Below are 20,285 nucleotides of genomic sequence, written 5' to 3' on the forward strand. Positions count from 1 at the left end.
TGGAAGAATGCATTACCACCATCTTTTAAGACTTTTGTGGACCAAATATCTTCTTTCTTGCCTTTAGAGAAAATAACTTTGGAGAAATATAACAAAGGCTATCTGTTTGATGAGCTCTGGTGTCCTATAATTTCTGGTTTGATAAATTTGAACAGGTAGATTCTAAGCCTTGACATGAGGCTGGTATTCCACATTAAAATAAATAAATAATTAAATAATAATAATAATAATAATAATAATATATGGGGAAATAATCGAAAAGGACTTGTAAACTATACAAACAAAAGTCAAGGAAAATGTGTTTGAATGTCCTTTGAAATAAAAAAGATTTAACACAAAGTTACCAAGAAAGTGACTAATGTCCCAGTTTCTTCAGACTTTGCTGCTCTGTCCTGACACCTGGTCGTGTTTCTGTGTGCAGGTGGTGTGCATGTTGGTGAGCGCTCACCCCAACCTGATGAGCAGCCACACTCGCCGCCACACGCCGCTCCACCTGGCTGCACGCAACGGACACCACAGCACCGTGCAGACGCTGCTCGAGGCCGGCATGGACGTCAACTGTGTGGTGAGGAGAGAAATTAATAGCTTTTAGCTGTTAGTGTCCTATATCTGCACCCGAGGATTTAACAGATCTCTGGCACAGATTACTGCAGCCTCACGGACAAAGAAATGATAATGAAATAACAAGAATATTGCTTTTTCATTTTCTGTTTTTGGCTCAGGGCAAAGCATGTTCCCTTTGATGAAATTGGATTTTGAAAAACTCCAAGTAATGTCTTTTTACAACAGGGACGTCATGGTTATCTCAACTAATCCACAGAACCTGTTTTGGCTGTTTATTTTTTAAATTGGACAGCCGGAAGGTGTACTTAGGCAGGAAGTAGATTTGTGGATTATCATTATCTTGGACACTTTGCTGGTGAGTTGAAAAGATGCAGGATTCTAGAAATATCTTTACTTATGTTGTTGTGCGAAAACGGCTGCAAAATATCAGGAATAATTTATAATATTGGGGTGAAATGACTCTTTTGAATATGTACACATTTACTGTACACATACAGGAACACGTTAAACATTTACAGTAGGTAGGTGTAAGTTCTTAACCCTTTATCAGGCAAAGAACTATATTTGGTAACTTCAGGTATTATTTCGAGAAAAAAGTTGCAAATTTACAAGATTTAAAGTGGCAAATCTGCGCTAAAAAAGTCACAGATTTACGAGAAAAAAGTGGGAAAAAAGCAACTTTTTTCTCCCAGATTCAACACTTTAAATCTCATAAATCTGTGCAATTTTTTCTCGTAGATTTGCCACTTTAATCTGGTAAACATTTTTCTCAAAATATTATTTTCGTATGTTTTTTTTACACATTCTGTCAGTATGTAATATCCTCCAATATTCTCTAGGGTTGAAATTTGGAATTTGCAAGTATTTCAATGAGTGCCCTATTAAGGGTTAAAGTGGTGAATCTGGGAGAAAAAAGTTGCTTTTTCCCACTTTTTTCTCGTAAATGTGCGACTTTTTTCGTGCAGATTTCCCACTTTAAATCTCTTAAATCTGCGACTTTTTGTCTTGTAGATTTGCCACTTTAATCTAGCAAATTTGCAACTTTTTTCTCGAAATATTACCTGAAGTTACCAAATATAGTTCTTTGCCTGATAAAGGGTTAAACAGAATCGAGACATTTCATCTGTATTATCTGATGCTGCTGAGTGGAGAAGGTGACTCTTTAAATCTTTCAGAATCTCTGCGACTCTGAATCTTCTTCCTCGTTTCATCTCTGCTGCATGTGAATATTTCAGAAGCTGCTGTCTGGTGTTTTTAATGACAGAAAGTATGGCTTTGTTTTTTTGTGTATATAATCCACCACAGGCATAAATGCTTGGCAGATTCTCCTTTTGAAAGTGTGCATGCCTCCCATGGTGTGGTGGTGGAGAGGGATGAATAATAGATTGGGAGAAAAGATTGAGAGAGGAGGAGGAAGGAGGAGGAGGAGGAGGAGGAGGACAGGGTGTTCCTGAGAGGTCGCCTCTCTTTACACGTACTACATTAAGTCAAGGAATACAGTGACTTAAGGCCTATGGAGCTTCATTACTGCTGCTGCCTGTCATGCTGTTTGCTCTGCTCTTCCCTTCCTTCATTTACATTTGGTCTTCTTGTGTATTCTGACTCTCTGGACGATTCAGACGCAGCTTTGTCCCGACGCTTTCTGGGCCATTTGTTTTTAGTGAAGGCCTTGTCAGAATGCAGCCACGCTTTGCTGCTTTCTCCAACTCTGTTTTCTTCCTCCTGAGACCATTTCCTCTGACAAACTAAACTATTTGACTTTGCTCGCTTGTCTTAACTGTTAAGTGTCTGTGCTGTTTATGAGTCTCTGCAGAGTTTGTCAGAATGATGCTCTATGCATGTTACAGGACATTTGGTGGTTGTTGACACGCTGCACAAACACCACAACTGATCCAGACATGGTGTTCTGATTATTTACACAGATTATTCTACTTGGATAAAGCTGCAACTGGTGGCAATAATGTGGCTCCTTAAAGGGATAGTTTGGATTTTTTGAAGTGGCAATTATATGAGGTTTTTTTCCACAGCCAGTGTGTTTTCTACAGTAGATGATGGTCGGCACTAGTTTAGAGAAGTAGGCATAAAAAACTGTTCTGGCATTGAAGCTAGCAGCAAAACATATTTCAGACAAAATCAGTCTAAGTGTAGAATATTTTCACCTTGTTCCAGACAGTTCTGTCTGACAGGGAACTGAAGCTATTTATACATCTATCTAGACTCCTTTGACAAAAAAAGGACATTTAACCTTGCAGAACGCAGGTGTTGCTGTTCTACCGCAGCCTCAAATGTTGATGTTTGTTTGTGTTATTGTGTGACTTCAGTGTTTGAAAGGTTGGTTCAGATTCACCAAATCACACAATAACACAAGCAAACTAAAAGATCCAGGCAGCGCTAGACCAGCTACCCCGTCTTCTGTAAGGTAAAATTATTGTATCTGGTGGCTTTGAGAAGAGCACAGCACGGCAAGATACACTGTAAAAAAAGATAAACAATATCTACTCAATAAAATTGAGGCAACAGATTGCAGGAAATATTATTAATTAAATCTAACTACGTTACAAGTTGAGTTAATAACTTAACAGGAAGTGCCTGTCAATTAAAAACGGACTAATTCTATTGTATTGGATTCATTCAAAATTCTCCTGATTTAGAATTACAGACACATAAAGATTATATTTAATGTGATCAAAATAAGTAGATTCTATCTCAAACATTTTTATATTAAAGTTACTTAAACAACTGCCTCAAAATCAAGGACGCATTTATATTTAATACATTTTATCAAGTCAAGTCAAGTCAAAGTTTATTTATAGAGCACATTTAAAAACAACCTCAGTTGACCAAAGTGCTGTACAGTTATTAAAATAGAATAAATCATACACAACTGGGTATAAATAAAAACAATAAAAAGAATAAAATACTAAAAACAGTAAAAACAATAGAATAAAATAGAATAAAATAGTAATAAAAACTCAATCCAAAACAGAGTTAGAGATACAAAAGACAAATAAAAGGGTAAAAAAGTAAAAAAAGAAAGCCAAGGATTCTTATCAAATATATTAAGTAAAATTAAATGACTACAGAATAATTTATTACAGTGTAAAGCAGTGAAAATATTCTTAATATAGCTTACACTTACACTGATAGTGACATTTTTTCAGTCATTTTTTTGAGTTATGTTTTTCTAGTGGTATGTGTCCTCCAGTGCAGTAACAGACTTTATTCTTCAATGCACATAGCTGCCTGTGAACATACGGGGAGGTGCTTTATAATGCATCCACACATGTGCTTGAATACATTTAAATGCCTCTAGGGAGTCTTTTTTCTATAGTCCAGTCGATGCTGTGAGATGATCATGAAGGACTGAAGGAAAACCATCTTCAAGGCGTTCAGGGCTCCACGCCTCAGGAAGCTACGGAGTCTGAATGAAGAAAGAAGAGTTGAGATGGTGTGGAGCCACACGGCAGGCAGCAATCAATAGGAGAGTTAGCTCTAAAAACATCACAATAAACAAATCCTGTGAAGCCTTTTAAAGAAAACTCCTTTTCATGAAAGTTTTGAACGACCTGAATGTATCACTGCTACTGCAGTTGACTTCTACTGTTGTCAGAACTGACCTGACTCAGTGCTCATTTGCTACAGAAGACATATGGTAGAACAGATGCTCTGCTCTGCCTTTTCCTGGCCGTGTAGCTACAGTTTATAGACAATATGTGGAGCGATTGAAACTGGCTTTCTACTGTACAGCTCAAAGCTGAGGAGGATCTAACTGAGAGAACACAAATCTGTTCTGGAGAATACTTTATCACATTCTGCCCCCTGTCCTTCAGGGAACCTGGTCTCACAGGAATCCGTGAAATAGCCACGGAACCGCTCAAATTTCCGTGAAACTGACACGGATTTGGTTACAATGCAAGTTAATGACAGTCATATCCCAACCAAACAATCATGGAAAATGACTACAAAGAGACAGAAAGGCTAATGACAGAAAAAAAAACCCAAAAAAGACAGAACAGCTCACGACTACAAAGAGACACAACGAAGATAAAAAAAAAGATGTAAATGTCTACAAGAGACATGAAATGACAAAAAAAACAACCAAAAAAGATGGAAAATGTCTAGAAAGAGACACCTAAATATCCACAAAACCACAAAAAAGACCAACCTGGTCTCACAGGAATCCGTGGAATAGCCACGGATTTCGCTTAACTCAAAATCCGTGGAATAGCCACGGAATCACTCAAATTTCCGTGAAACTGACACGGATTTCGCTACAATGCAAGTTAATGACATCATATCCCGTGGCTATTCCATGGATGTTTGTTCCTATTGGTTTGTTCCAAGTCACGTGACTTTCAAGGTCCCGGCGGTCAGAACAAAAAACATGGCGGACAGTTCTCTCATTTTTAGTGAAAAAATCAATATTTTGACTTAGTTTCTGCATAAAAATGGATTTTGATCACATTTCTAGCGAGAAATATATGTTTTATTTTCTAAATATTCACTCAGTGAATGTACATAATCACTTTGTATGTTGGAATAGCCACGGGATATGACTGGCATTAACTTGCATTGTAGCGAAATCCGTGTCAGTTTCACAGAAATTTGAGCGATTCCGTGGCTATTCCACAGATTTTGAGTTAAGCGAAATCCGTGGCTATTCCACGGATTTCTGTGAGACCAGGTTGCCTTCAGGATGTGTTCAGACGTATCGTAGATGAGTTTATATGGACGTGTGTGTTTGTGTGTTTGTGTGTTTGTGTTCATCTCTGGAAAGATAGAAACGTCTTGACCTGTTTGATATGAGAGTCGTTCTGCTGCTCTCACAGCGAGGAGATGCATGACTCAGCGGCATTGCGCCAATCTTCTCTGCCTTCTGTCCTTGTTGCAGCGTGTGTGTGTGTGTGTGTGTGTGTGTGTGTGTGTGCATGATCCGAAGAGGAGGGTTTCTGTGTCTCTCTGCAGGGATTTGGCCTCGGGCTCCATGTGTCTAGAAAAGATGAACACAACAACGCCTTTGATTTGCCTCGTCCTCCACATACACACTGCTGAAAACCTCTCTCTCTTTCTCTCTCTCTCTCTCTCTCTCTCTCTCTCTGTCTCCCTCTCTCTCTCTCTCGCTCGCTCTCTCTCTCTCTCTCTCTCTCTCTCGCTCTCTCTCTCTCTCTCTCGCTCGCTCTCTCTCTCTCTCTCTCGCTCTCTCTCTCTCACTCTCTCTCGCTCTCTCTCTCTCGCTCTCTCTCTCTCTCGCTCTCTCTCTCTCTCGCTCTCTCGCTCTCTCTCTCTCTCTTTCTCTCTCTCTCGCTCTCTCTCTCTCTCCCTTGCTCTCTCTCTCTCTCTCTCGCTCTCTCTCTCTCTCCCTTGCTCTCTCTCTCTCTCTCTCTCTCTCTCTCTTTTAATGTCTCTCTACCTAGTGATGATGAGGATTTCAAGCCTTTGTTACCCCAAATCTTCTCTCCCATTCACACTTGACTGTTCTGTTTCATCTCTTTCTGGCTGACAGTAATGTGTAGAAACGACAACATCTTCCCCCTTTTTCTCCTTCTCCTCCTTAACACAGACATAGTAAATCCTAACACACATTACATGATTATATTACACAGCTGACGAGCAAAATAGCCCTCCTGCTGAGTTAAACCTGTTGGTCAATCTGAGTGGGATGAGCCGTGAACACTCCAGCACTACTTACTTTTTAAACATTTAAAGCTCACCAGGAACTAGTTTATGATCAAGAAGAATTTTAAAGATCTCTACACTGCAAAAAAAAAACAGTGATTTAAGTTGGTAAAACTTGGAAATATAAATTATTGACATTTAGGGCAATAATGTAAGTTAGCACAACAAAGGAAGCCAGTTGTCTGCTCAAAAACAAGTTGGTGAGTTGTTGTTACTTATATCTTTAAGTTGGGGTTCACAACAAGGGACAATAGTTCTGATAACTCTTATTTCTTTGTTGTGAAATTAGGTCATTAGCGAAAGCTAGCGGCTAACTGATGCTAGCGGCTAACTGATGCTAGCGGCTAACTGATGCTAGCGGCGCTGCTTGTTACAGCTACAAGAGTAGCCATTAGCGTATCAATGCTAACTCAAAATTGTGGTCGCAACATTAGCTGACATTTCATATCGGCGTTACAATCGTGCCAGAGAAATTCAGAGTTGAGCAAACTCAAAAACAAAACTTAAAATATTTAGTTTAATTGTCCAACTTAAAATTTTATCAAAGTTTGTTGCCTTGAAATTTTGAGTTCACCCAACTTTTCTTTTTTTGCAGTGTACTGCACTGCAGGTGGGTGAGAAAATATCACTACACAGTATTGTGATATTATGCTTAGTGATTCTGTATTGATTCTAAGAAATGCTATATATCGATTTTTATGCCTCCGCTTCGATGACAGCTGTGGCCAGAGGCGCAGCGTTGTCTGGTTGTCTATCATCTCCTCTGTTCCGTTTTCATGAATGTAGAGCCCGACCAATATGATATCTCGATTCTGATATTCTGCCGATATCGTCATTTTTTGAGCTGTAGTGAAGTGGTGAATCTGGGGGAAAAAAGTAGCTTTTTCCCACTTTAAATCTCTTAAATCTGCGACTTTTTTTCTTGTAGATTTGCCACTTTAATCTAGTAAATTTGCAACTTTTTTCTTGAAATATTACCTGAAGTTACCAAATATAGTTCTTTCCCTGATAAATAAAGGGTTAATAGAAACTGTGACATGCAGGTTTCTCACATTCTCTGCAGTGTGTTCAGATGAGTGTACATTTGAATATATACTCCTCTCTGTAGTATTGCCTGCAAGGCCGCAGTGTTAAAGCTTTACTGCTGGCGTACAGGCTGGATGCTGTGTGACTCACAGATGGACACCTTGTAAACTGTCACGAGAAGAAAGAGAGAGAGAGAGAGAGAGAGAGAGAGAGAGAGAGAGAACGATAGTACAGGTCAGTAATTGGAGTCAAGCCATATAGGTCTGTCTGAGTGTGAATGAATAATTTATAGCAGCAGCTCGGTCACTCTCTCCTCTCGCTCTGTCTTGCTGTGTCTCTTTCTCTTTCTCCGTCTCTCTTTCCTTCTCTGAATGTTTCCATAATAATGAGGGAACTCCCTACGGAGGACCTGCTGCTGCACTGCAAAACAACAAAAGTTGGGTCAACTCAACATTTCAAGGCAACAAACGTCGATAAAATTTTAAGTTGGACAATTAAACTAAATATTTTAAGTTTTGTTTTTGAGTTTGCTCAACTCTGAATTCAGATTTTTGTCAACTCAACTATAAGTTGTACTAACTTATAATTTAACATTGTAATAACTTTTAATCCTTACTTCTGCTAACTTCTACAATGTGCTGAATTGGCACGATTGTAACGCCGCTATGAAATGTCAGCTAATGTTGTGACCACAATTTAGAGTTAGCATTGATACGCTAATGGCTACTCTTGTAGCTGTAACAAGCAGCGCCGCTAGCATCAGTTAGCCGCTAGCATCAGTTAGCCGCTAGCTTTCGATAATGACAGAATTTCCCAACAAAGAAATAAGAGTTATCAGAACTATTGTCCCTTGTTGTGAACCCCAACTTAAAGATATAAGTAACAACAACTCACCAACTTGTTTTTGAGCAGACAACTGGCTTCCTTTGTTGTGCTAACTTACATTATTGCCCTAAATGTCAATCATTTATATTTCCAAGTTTTAACAACTTAAATCACTGTTTTAGGCCAAAAAGCACAAGTTGGTGTGGGTGGGCAGGTAGCCAACAACACAGGGCAAAAGTTTAGAATAAACACACCAGACAGACAGCCTTTTTTTCCTCTAAGTTGACTTGAGCATTTACATTCAACCCAACATCAACAGCAACAGCAACAGCAGCAGCTATCTTTCTGCCAGCAGCCAGAAACAGAAAGTCATCTGCCTTTCAATGCACGGAAACTCCTCGAGAGTGAGAATCGCCTACCTCGTTTCCTCGTGACATCATCATAATCGCTATGGGAAACGGGACGGGAAGTGGTATAGAGGTGACCGTAGAGGGGAGGAGGTTAGCAGGGCAACTGGTGTGTGTGTGTGTGTGTGTGTGTGTGAGGAAGAGGGGGGTGGATCATTTCCTGTGCTTCCACCTCCTCTAGCTGTGGCTAAAAGACCTCTGGGTAAACTTCCACAGTTTGATGCAGCCAATAAAGCTGCAAATGTGACCACTCATCTGTTTTTACTTTGGATTTACACCTACAATATTCTTCTTCTCCTACGAGAGCTGGATGGTTGACCTTTGACCCTTTGAGGACGTAGGAGTGGCTGCGGCTCACGTTCTGTCCGATGACACTGTGTGCTGCAGAGGAAACAGAACGGTGAGTTTAGTATTCCCGGCGGAGGACGAGCCCGTTGATCTGCCTCCGTGTGGCGTTGAGTTGAGTTTCCCGGCGGCGGAGCAGCAGACCTGGCTGTCCTCCAGATAATTTGTCTTCATTAAGGCTCGGAGCTCGGTTCGGTCCAGGTTTCTCATCTGTGGTGTCAGGAAGCCAAGCGTGAAGGATGCGATGGATTCAGCATATGTATGTTGCCGAGGGTGCGTGCAAGAGTCAGATTTTTTGTCATGGCTGTGTGTATGCATGAGTGTTTGGTTCAGGTTCAAGTCTTTAATGTCCCTGATGGGTGTTATAGCTTCAAGCTAGGTGACATATAGAACCATGGTGTACCACAGAGCTGCAGGAGAAGTTTTACTGGGACCAAAGTGGGAAGCATAACATTTTGTAGCATTTATGTCCCTTTGAACTGTGTTTCTTAGTCATATGCTTTGACCTCACAAGCACAGGAAATGTTGTATCGCCTTTCAATAAAATATCCCACTAACATGCATTTTAAGCTGCTTGCTAGTCGGGTTACAACAAAAAGAACCAATCACAATGTTTGTTTTCAATAGCTTCCAGATAGAAAACCCCTGAGTTGCATAAATGCAACCTTATAACACTGAGCAAAGACAGAAAAGGAACAACTGAGTTATACTCTCATCTCATTTATCTAGAATGCATGTTTGATCCTTTCAGGGTTGCAAAATTCCAGTAATTTTCAAAGTTGGAAGAATTTATGGGAATTAATCACAAAATTGAAGGTTGGCCCTGAACAGGGAACTTAAATTTAGTTAGGGAACATTTATTTTAGCATAATCTTGGCTAAAACAACTAGATTTAGATTTAATTCAAAATTAATATTTCCAAAATTCCCAAATTTAACTTAACATGGAAAGTTTCTGGAAATTGACCAGAAATGTTCCACCCTTTTGCAACATGAGATCCTTTCATATATCATTTATAACACTGACATTACAGTGTTATAATCTGGACCTGGTGTTGAACATTCAACCCATTGAAACAAAAGTTTGAGCCGTAAATAGCTTGTTTTTCTACTGTATATGAAGTTGAATTGAATATCTTCTGTTTCTATTATGTTTTTCACAACTGTTTGGAATCAGTCTGTGTGTGGAAAACACTGGGCCGTGATGATAATGTACCCAAAACTAGCAGCTTGTCTGATCGGCAGTGAGATGTTACTGTTGGGTAGATTTGGTTTATAATGATGTTAGCAAATCAACACAGTACCTAAAATCCATGGGCAGTCTGTGTTTACTTGTGTATAAAAAAAAAAGACAGAAAAAATAAAGGGTTAAACGTGGAGGTTTAATTTCCCCATTGTGAGATTAATAAAGGATAAATCGAATCAAAATATAAAGACAGCAGAAATGTCGGATAAGTGGGACAACCATGTTTAACTATATATCTTAAAACATCACAGTTATGGCTGAAAATGACTCCAGAAATAAACGTTGTTGTTATTAGCTCGACAGCTCGGTGATTCCGTCAGTACAAGCAGGATTTAAAGAGACTCAACAGCCTCAGCAGCTCTCCCTCTGTTGTCCTCATATCCACATTGCGTCAATACAACAAAACTGTTGCAGTAAACTCCAGCAACAGAAACAGCAGCAACTGAATGACCGGCACAGAGGAAAAATGCATTGCTCTGATTATGTCAGCAGCTCGTAACCCTCCACAGCGAGGTGAGGCAACATCTACCAATCCACAGCCAGTCAGGGAGAAACCAGACGAAGCGTCCCAGTCTGGCTGCTGAATAACATTACATTACACCAGATCATTTCTTTATGTGGTTGGAGGGTCGACTTGTTAACCTCTGCCCATCTGTCTCATTTTCCTATTTTTATGACATGAAGATAATTTGAAATACATCACAGCCACATAAAAATCCTTCACTTGATGCTTTAAATTCTGGTTGTAATTGCGCCCACACACAGTGATTATAAACATCTGCTCTCTTGTCTTCCCGTCCCTGTGTTGCTGTGATGAAACTGGGCTTGTCAGAGTAATCGTCTCTCTCATCACTGCTGATTCCTCCCTTCGCCACTTTCCATGAGTTGCATCATATCTGTAATATCCCCATTAGAAGCGCTGGAGGCAGATACGGGCCGGCGTATGGCCGGGGAGGGGAAACTGGGACGTTTCCACGCCATGTTTCTCCCGCTGCTTGTGTAACGGTTTGAAATCGGCAGTGGTGGAATGTAACTAAGTACATTTACTCAAGAACCTGTACAAAAAGTCCTTTGTCCCAGAAGCTGTCAACGCTATAAATAAGAGCAGAATGCGGTAGATATTTATTTACCCTGTTTACTTCTGTTGTTTCCTTTGCTGAGGGTTTTATTCTCTGAATAAGGCAGCTTAGACCTACATTTGTAAACTTGATTTGTACTATGGTGTGCTTTTATGAAATTTTGTACTTGAATGGGTGCTGTGTGAAGTACAGTTATTGCTGTAGGCTATTTTATATTTTTCTATCCTTGAAATGTTTTTCTTTATTGTTTTACTATTTATTCTGTTGTTTTGAGACATGTCTATGGTGAAACCAAAGAGGAATTTCCACTCAGTGGATAATAAAGTTTTCGTATTCGTATTCGTAAGTACTGTACTTAAGTACAATTTTTAGATATTTGTACTTTACTTGAGTATTTCCATTTTATGTGACTTTATACTTCTACTCCACTACATTTTGAGGCAAACATTGTACTTTTTACTCCACTATATTTAGCTGACAGCTTTAGTTACTTTTCAGTTCAAGATTTAACAGAAAAACATAATTAATATGAAATGTTTGCTAACATGTTAACATATTTTAAATTGAACATCATAAGAGTATATTAAGTAGTAAAAATGAGCCCTACCTTGAGAAAATTAAAGCAGTCCGTACATAAATGAATCAAAAATAATAACCCAACAATATATTTTTAGAATATATAAAACAATCCAAGTGGGTTCATTCTGCATAAAAAGTACTTTTACTTTTGATACTTTAAGTACATTTTGATGCTGATACTTTTGTACTTTTACTTCAGTAAGTTTTGAATGCAGGACTTTTACTTGAATAGAGTAATTTCACAGTGTTGTATCAGTACTTTTACTGAAGTAAGAGATCTGAATACTTCTTCCACCACTGGAAATCGGTGCGGCCGTCTGCTGGGAATGTGACTTTATTAATCTGAATCTCTTTCGTTTAACCGCCAAAACAAAGAGGCATTGTATCAAATCCAAACATTGTTGTCTTGCTCCCTTTTCATCCTTTTTTTCCAATGCACTTTTGTTTTTGAGGTCTATTTTTGCCTGTGTTCAACTGTTAAAGTGATAGAATATTAACACACACTCTTTTTTCTCTTTTAGACCGACAATGGCAGTGCCCTCCATGAAGCAGCTCTCTTTGGGAAGATGGATGTAGTTCGCCTCCTGCTAGACTCAGGTGGGTCTATAAATATCCTGCAAAAACAAAAACTCTGCGAGTGTGTTTCCCTTGTTTTCCTTTTTTATTTCAACCCGGGGCTAGATGCTCCACATGGTTTTTTTTCTTCTTCTCCAGATTGTTGGTTGAAATTGGCCTCAGGTGAACTGGAGGCATCTGTCTGCTGCTTCCTGTCTCACTGGGATTAACTCTGGACTTTATTATTATTGTTTGGGTATTTTCAGGTGCTGAAGCTTCAGCTGGATATGATATTGAGTCTATGTAGCGTTTCTACAAACTGGTGTGTGCAGCTCAGTCGAAGTTAACGTTTTAAAATGATCGATAATCAAAGTCAAAATGCCACCAGAAGGGCTCCAGCTGGGCTGAGATTTAAAGGTGTAATCCTGAAGATTTTCATGAAATCAAACCCTGTTTTTAATAACATTTATGGGTTCTGCAATAGCCATTAAATCCATTTACATCCAGTAATTAACTCTCTATGTAGAAGTTTATTTTGAAGATCATTTGAAGTTGAATACAGGTCAAAGGTCATGGTGATCACTATTGACAAAAATTAGACCTTGCAGCCTAATTATGAATAACTTTAAGCCTGAATATAATTTAAATGGATGAGTTATATATAAAGTCTACCACCTGTTGATTTTTCCTGAATGATGAAATCAGCCATTAGGACCAAAAAAAGTTTCCTACCAGCTTTAAACATTTATTTCTGCTGTATAGTTTTTTAACAAAGGGTGTTTCCATTTGGAGCCTCAAGTGGCCATTCAAGGAACTGCAGTTTTTACTCTCCACATATACAGATATTTTTTAAAACAGATATTTTCCCCCTATGATATAAAACAACAACTGTCCATGCAACCTTTGTTTTATTAAATATCTAGAACATAAGAACAACTCTCAGAGAAGATTCTGAGCCTGTTTTCATTTGACAGTATTAACAAATTAAACATTAACATTAGGCATTGGACATAATCATATTTACCTTATTAATTTAAAGATTATTTATATGAGAAGTTAAGGCGCCGGGCTGCAGACTTTCATAAACTATGATGCACATTTTAGTTTATTAAAATTGAAGAATACAAATTGCTTTGGCATGCTCATTACGCAGAAATGAGCATGTGCCAGAAAGGAAAGGAGGTCTTTGATTCCACTCGGATACACAGGAACTAAAGTTTTCCAAAATCTCTGTTTTAGTGACCCAAAGAGCACGCAACATGGAGGGAAAATATCTGTTTTTAAAACATGTGTTTATAAGTAGACGAGGCCTAAATCTGGAAACTTTGATTCCGCCGCCACCCCCTGCCCACTTTCCTTTAGCACTTCCTGTTTCCCGCAGGACTTCCTGTGGGCGGCCGTGTTCTTTTGGCCTCGATTTTATTAACATCCTGCGTGGACACAAGGCTGCAATGACCTGATTCCCTGAACTTCAACCCTCCAACAGTCTGTCTGTGGGTGGGGGTGCTGTGGTGGGAAGACTGTGAGGGATCCAGGATGGGCAGCCAGCCTTTTATTGTCACTCATGAACTATGCAGGGAAACAGCTGAGGATGTTGAAACGTACAGTCACTGCACCCAAAATATCTGTGCCAATTCTCATGAGGAAGTCCAAAATGTACTCTTTTAAAGCCAATTTTATTTTTACACATCTCAGTTCATTCCTTAATTTGGAAATTGTTTGGTAACGCTTTATAATAAGGTCCTTAATAACCATTAATTAACAAGTAATAAGGCATTGTTCTCGCTTTAGATCCGGTAGTTGCAAAAAGCATAGTTAACTTATAATTAACTTATAATAGATGAGCAATAAAGTATATTTTAATATCAATAGTCATTGTCATGGGTGTTTGTAATGCCATTATTAAGCTTATAAACACACAATAATGTTAATAAGCATCTTGTAAGGACTTACAAGGGCCTTATTACTTGTTAATTAATGGTTATTACAAGGACCTTTATATAAAGCGTTACCATTGTTTGTTGACACTTTTCTAGAGCTTTCAACAATATCATGCACAAGTTATAACTTCAGTCTTTGGAGCAGTGGTGGAAAAAGTATTCAGATCGTTTATTTAAGTAAAAGTACTAATACACACTGTGAAATTACTCCACTACACGTAAAAGTCCTGCATTCAAATATACTTTAACCCTTTATCAGGCTAAGAACTATATTTGGTAACTTCAGGTAATATTTCGGTAATAAGCTGCAAATTTACTAGATTTAAAGTGGCAAATCTACAAGAAAAAAGTCGCAGATTTACGAGATTTAAAGTGGTGAATAAAGTAAAAATAAGTAGATTCTATCTCAAACATTTTTATATTAAAGATGCTTAAACAACTGCCTCAAAACCAAGGACGCATTTAAATTTAATACATTTTTATCAAATATATTAAGTAAAATGAAATGACTACAGAATAATTTATTACAGTGTAAGAAAAAGGGCATCAGGTCCACATGTGCTTCTCCCAGATCTGTCCTTTTTTTAATTTTTTTTTTTTTTTTAATTAATTTAAAGAAAACACAACATAAATCACCAATGGACAAACACAGTAAAACAAACAAAAAAAAGAACGACAACAAAATCACAAAACCAGCCTAAATAAATAAATAAAACTACAATAATAAAAAGAACTTTATCACATTAAAACTAAACAAGACACAAACAAACATCAAACATATTTCTCCCTGATCTGTCTTTGGTGGAGTGACTGGAGTGACATTTATTTTATTTATTTTATTTATTCTCCATGTTGAATTGGATCTGGGAGCACAGGAAGAGATTAAACAGGCTAACAGTCAGGTAAACCAGGACTTATAGTGGATGGAAGGCTTTATTTATTTCCCCTGCACCCTATTGAGTGTGTGTGTGTGTGTGTCTGAGTGTGTGTTCATGTTTGTGTCAGTGTGATTTAGCTTTAGCGTTAGCTCGGTAAAAGTGTGTCTGTGCTCCCTCGTCCTGGAGAAACTCCGGTCTTAAACTAGATGAAAAGCGTTTTTGCCGTTGTAAAGAGTCTTCATGAATTAATAAAATCCCACATCCATCCTCTGGTGACTGCGACTCATTCATCTTTTGCTGACTGGAGTTTTATAACTGAGTGGGCGTGTCAGCACATCTCAGTTAGTACACGTGTGAACTCTATGAGCTGCTGTGTTTGTGTGTCTGTAGTTCACTGACCAAGAATGAGAAGGTTCTTGTTCAGCAGAGTGGTGGGTGTTGTGGTTCTCCTCTGCCCGGCTGTTCATGTGTATACATATATATACACATATATATATATATATATATATGTGTATATATATATATACACATATATATATATATATATATATGTGTATTAATGCCAGAGGTGGAAAAAGCATTCAGATCTCTTACTTAAGTAAAATTAAAAATTAAATGTGAAATTACTCCACTACAAGTAAAAGTCCTGCATTCAAAATGTACTTAAGTAAAAGTACAAAAGTATCAGCATCAAAATGTACTTAAAGTATCAAAGTAAAAGTACTCGTTATGCAGAATGGAGCCGCTCAGATTATTTTATATATTGCAAATATTATATTAGATTATTATTAATGATGCATTTATGTATACAGCGTTTTAATTTTCTCAAGGTAGGACTCATATTGACTACTTAATATTCTGTTATGAGGTTTATTTTAAAAATGGTCTAATCACCTAAATTTAGTGTTTTTTTATGTTAAACCTCAACCTGTAAAGTAACTAAAACTGTCAGCTAAATGTAGTGGAGTAAAAAGTACAATATTTGCCTCAAAATGTAGTGAAGTAGAAGTATAAAGTGACATAAAATGGAAATACTCAAGTAAAGTACAAGTACCTCAAAATTGTACTTAAGTACAGTACTTGAGTAAAAGTACTTAGTTACTTTCCACCACTGATCAATGCTTATGCTGTGTTTTTGTGTGTGTGTTTCTCAGAGATCGACACCAATTTGAGGGACAGCCAGGGGAGAACGGCTCTGGAGATCCTGAGAGAACATCCTGCACCGAAATCCCAGCAGATCACTGCACTGATCCAAGGTAACACACACACACACACACACACACACGCTGCAAAAAAGCCAACTTGTATTTTTTGGCCTAAAACAGTGATTTAAGTTGGTAAAACTTGGAAATATAAATGATTGACATTTAGGGCAATAATGTAAGTTAGCACAACAAAGGAAGCCAGTTGTCTGCTCAAAAACAAGTTGGTGAGTTGTTGTTACTTATATCTTTAAGTTGGGGTTCACAACAAGGGACAATAGTTCTGATAACTCTTATTTCTTTGTTGGGAAATTTGGTCATTAGCGAAAGCTAGCGGCTAACTGATGCTAGCGGCTAACTGATGCTAGCGGCTAACTGATGCTAGTGGCCTGATGCCAGCGGCATTGATACGCTAATGGCTACTCTTGTAGCTGTAACAAGCAGCGCCGCTAGCATCAGTTAGCCACTCGCATCAGTTAGCCGCTCCATCAGTTAGCCGCTAGCATCAGTTAGCCGCTAGCTTTCGCTAATGACCAAATTTCCCAACAAAGAAATAAGAGTTATCAGAACTATTGTCCCTTGTTGTGAACCCCAACTTAAAGATATAAGTAACAACAACTCACCAACTTGTTTTTGAGCAGACAACTGGCTTCCTTTGTTGTGCTAACTTACATTATTGCCCTAAATGTCAATAATTTATATTTCCAAGTTTTACCAACTTAAATCACTGTTTTAGGCCAAAAAATACAAGTTGGCTTTTTTGCAGTGTGGTGTTAAAGCACTTGTATTGGTCCCCAAGATTAGAAAAACACCATACAAGTGCAGTCCATTGACCATAATCCACATTGTGAGATGGTTTTTGTTGTGTGTGGAGGTGGAGATGACTTTGTTACTGCTGTTTGAGCGGACGTGGTCCAATTGAGAAATCTTGTTTTCCAGGAAGTTTATCTTGTGTTGTGGGAACAATGGCAGCTCCTGCTGTATGAGAGACTGGAGCGTTATCAACTCTGATAAATGTTGTCCTTGACATTCCCATCACACAGAGCTCTGCCCAGTTCTCTTCAATGGTGCTACTGGCAGACCTTAAATTGAATTATTTTCTAGTTTTGTTAAAGTATTTAATTGAATGGATGAATAGAACCCTTGGTGACTGAACACCGAGCCGACAGTGAAGCAGAGAATTCAACTTGGCTGCAAACTAAATTCCTCTTGTGTCAGTTCTGTTATCCTCTGTCCTTTTATTGAGAGTCCTCCAAGCTTTTCTTTATCTGCTGGGTTCACAGTAAAAGAGAGAAAACAGCCTGAACAGCAATGTTGAGATCTGTTCTAAGATCATCCGATGAAAATAAAGACACCTGAATCTTTCCTGCAACCAACAAATCCTCCAAAAAGCAACAAGTACGCTGCAAAAAAGCCAACTTGTATTTTTTGGCCTAAAACAGTGATTTAAGTTGGTAAATAAATTATTGACATTTGGGGCAATAATGTAAATTAGCACAACAAAGGAAGCCAGTTGCTAGCGGCTAACTGATGCTAGCGGCTAACTGATGCTAGCGGCGCTGCTTGTTACAGCTACAAGAGTAGCCATTAGCGTATCAATGCTAACTCAAAATTGTGGTCACAACATTAGCTGACATTTCATAGCGGCGTTACAATCGTGCCAGAGAAATTCAGAGTTGAGCAAACTCAAAAACAAAAATTAGTTTAATTGTCCAACTTAAAATTTTATCGAAGTTTGTTGCCTTGAAATTTTGAGTTCCCCCAACTTTTCTTTTTTTGCAGTGTAGTTTGGATGATCTGTGTCGTGTTGTTACAGTCTTATAATTAAACGTGGACCAACTCAGTTCCATTACATTTGCTGCAGTTTGAATATGGAGATATTTGGTGAGTTCTGGCTTATTGCTAGTAGAATAATAGGGAATGAAAGTCTCTTGGAACATTTTTTCAGTGAAATCATGCTGGAAGAACTGTTCAAAAGTGCTTAAATATTCAAGAATGCTTTCTGAATTAGCACATTCATGTCTGCCAAAATCTTTTTCGCTGTAAAAATACCACAGGGAGGGAAAAAGATTGTGCTTTTAAACAGGGCTGAAGCAAATAATTATTTTCATCCTCGATTAATCTGCAGATTATTTTCTCAATTAAAGGGATTTATAAAATGTAAATCTAGTAAAAGACGGCCACTTTAATTTCTCAGAGCCCAAGGTGGAGTATTATTATATTATTATCCCTGGTTTTATCCAACCTTCAGGACAAAATGTAACCGGAGTCTTCTTCAGGAAGAAAAACAACTTTTATAACTTTCTGTCTTCATCGTGGTCTTCCACCTGACATTAACTGGCCGGTTTCTGCTCTCGTGTTTACTGCAGCATGTGTTTTGAGTGTGACAGTGATTGTTAGTGTGAATATACTCCACGATCCCCCGAGAACCAGAGATCCTCCAGATTACAACTTCTGAAGACAGTTTAGTCCTGAGGTGATTACGAGGCTCAGCACCAACACTGTAATCTGTGGCTGGAGGCCTTCACTGTCTGTCTCCCTGTAATGTAAAGCACACAGTTACAGATGATTTAAAGAGGACGAGGAGAATATGTCAGAGCCTAAATTAACAGAGTCGGAGGCAAATATAGAAAGGGGAACACAGACTGAATCTCAGGAATGTTACAAATTGGCCTCAGCTAGAAAATAACAGACATAAAACTGACATTAAAACCAAGGAAAACACACAGTGATGCAACTGGCTGCAGGGCACTTTAGTTGTAACTGGGGACTTCATTTTCCCATTTCATGTATCCTGTAACGCTCAAAGAATCTGATAGACACATTAAGACAAATCACGTCATGATTTGGGTTTTAAGAGGCAGAACTTTAACTGTTCTGGTTCAGCTCTGGTCGGTTCTCACAGCTCTCATCAGCCTTGTTCCCAGCCAGAGAGTCTTAAAACCTGCTGATCATCACCACACCGCAGACCGACTGACTGGTGAACAAAAAGAAAAGATCTAGAATATGTTTGGGTCAAAAGTTAGCAGGGTGGATCTTCTTACTTGATTCTGTTCCTTTTATAGTTCATATAGAGCAGACCTGGGCATTAGGACCCAGGGGACACATCCGCCCTTTCCTGCCCGTGTGAGGTTACCCTGAAATTAGAAATCAATACAACTGTACTTTTATTTTGAAGGCGATTTACGAGTTTCCTTGTTACCTTGTCAAAAACACTTATTGCTTTTTGCATAAAATTAATAAACTGCTGGTTTACTGCATAACATACATGCTCTATTTTTTACATACCTATTTTTGCGGTTTGAATGCATGTTGTGTTTAAAATAAATGGAAAGGTGAGATAATGAGATAAAGAGTTTTTACTATTTTAATGCTTTATTAACCCTTTATCAGGCAAATCACTATTTTTGGTAACTTCAGGTAATATTTCAAGAAAAAAGTTGCAAATTTACTAGATTAAAGTGGCAAATCTACAAGAAAAAAAGTCGCAGATTTAAGAGATTTAAATCTGTGCGAAAAAAGTCGCAGATTTACGAGAAAAAAGTGGGAAAAAAGCAACTTTTTTCTCCCAGATTCACCACTTTAAATCTCATAAATCTGCAACTTTTTTTCTTGAAATATTACCTGAAGTTACCGAATATAGTTCTTTGCCTGATAAAGGGTTAAGTAGCAGTTCAAACCCATATAATTTACTGCTTTTTATCAAGCGATTCAGTTAGTAATTGCCCACCCCTGATATAGAGGCATCAGTATTAAATTGTTACACATTCCTTGTATTTTCCTTACTGTGTATTTCACTCAGACTTTAGTCAACAGCCTTTGAATTCTGCTGCTCAAATCCTGAAAAGTGCAAATCAAAAACTGCTTCTAAATATTCATAAATATGCAGAAATATCCACTGCCCTTCTAAAACTAAAAAGGCTATAAGATGTCCATGATGGAAACACTTTTATAGACATGAATG

General features: G+C 38.2%; 1 protein-coding gene and 1 pseudogene across 1 annotated transcript in view; both read left to right on the top strand.

Annotated features, from left to right (window-relative positions):
* LOC131960515 (ankyrin repeat and sterile alpha motif domain-containing protein 1B-like) overlaps positions 1-660 on the top strand; it is a 118,625-nt gene extending 117,965 nt beyond the window's left edge. Inside the window, exon 5 of the mRNA XM_059325751.1 lies at positions 422-660. Coding sequence (XP_059181734.1) covers positions 422-592 — 171 coding nt within the window. The 3' untranslated portion in view covers positions 593-660. The remainder of the gene's footprint in view (positions 1-421) is intronic.
* Positions 661-13,837: 13,177 nt separating this feature from the next.
* LOC131961076 (ankyrin repeat and sterile alpha motif domain-containing protein 1B-like) overlaps positions 13,838-20,285 on the top strand; it is an 11,928-nt pseudogene continuing 5,480 nt past the window's right edge.

Source organism: Centropristis striata, chromosome 22 (genome assembly GCF_030273125.1).
Source record: "Centropristis striata isolate RG_2023a ecotype Rhode Island chromosome 22, C.striata_1.0, whole genome shotgun sequence".
Taxonomy (NCBI): domain Eukaryota; kingdom Metazoa; phylum Chordata; class Actinopteri; order Perciformes; family Serranidae; genus Centropristis; species Centropristis striata.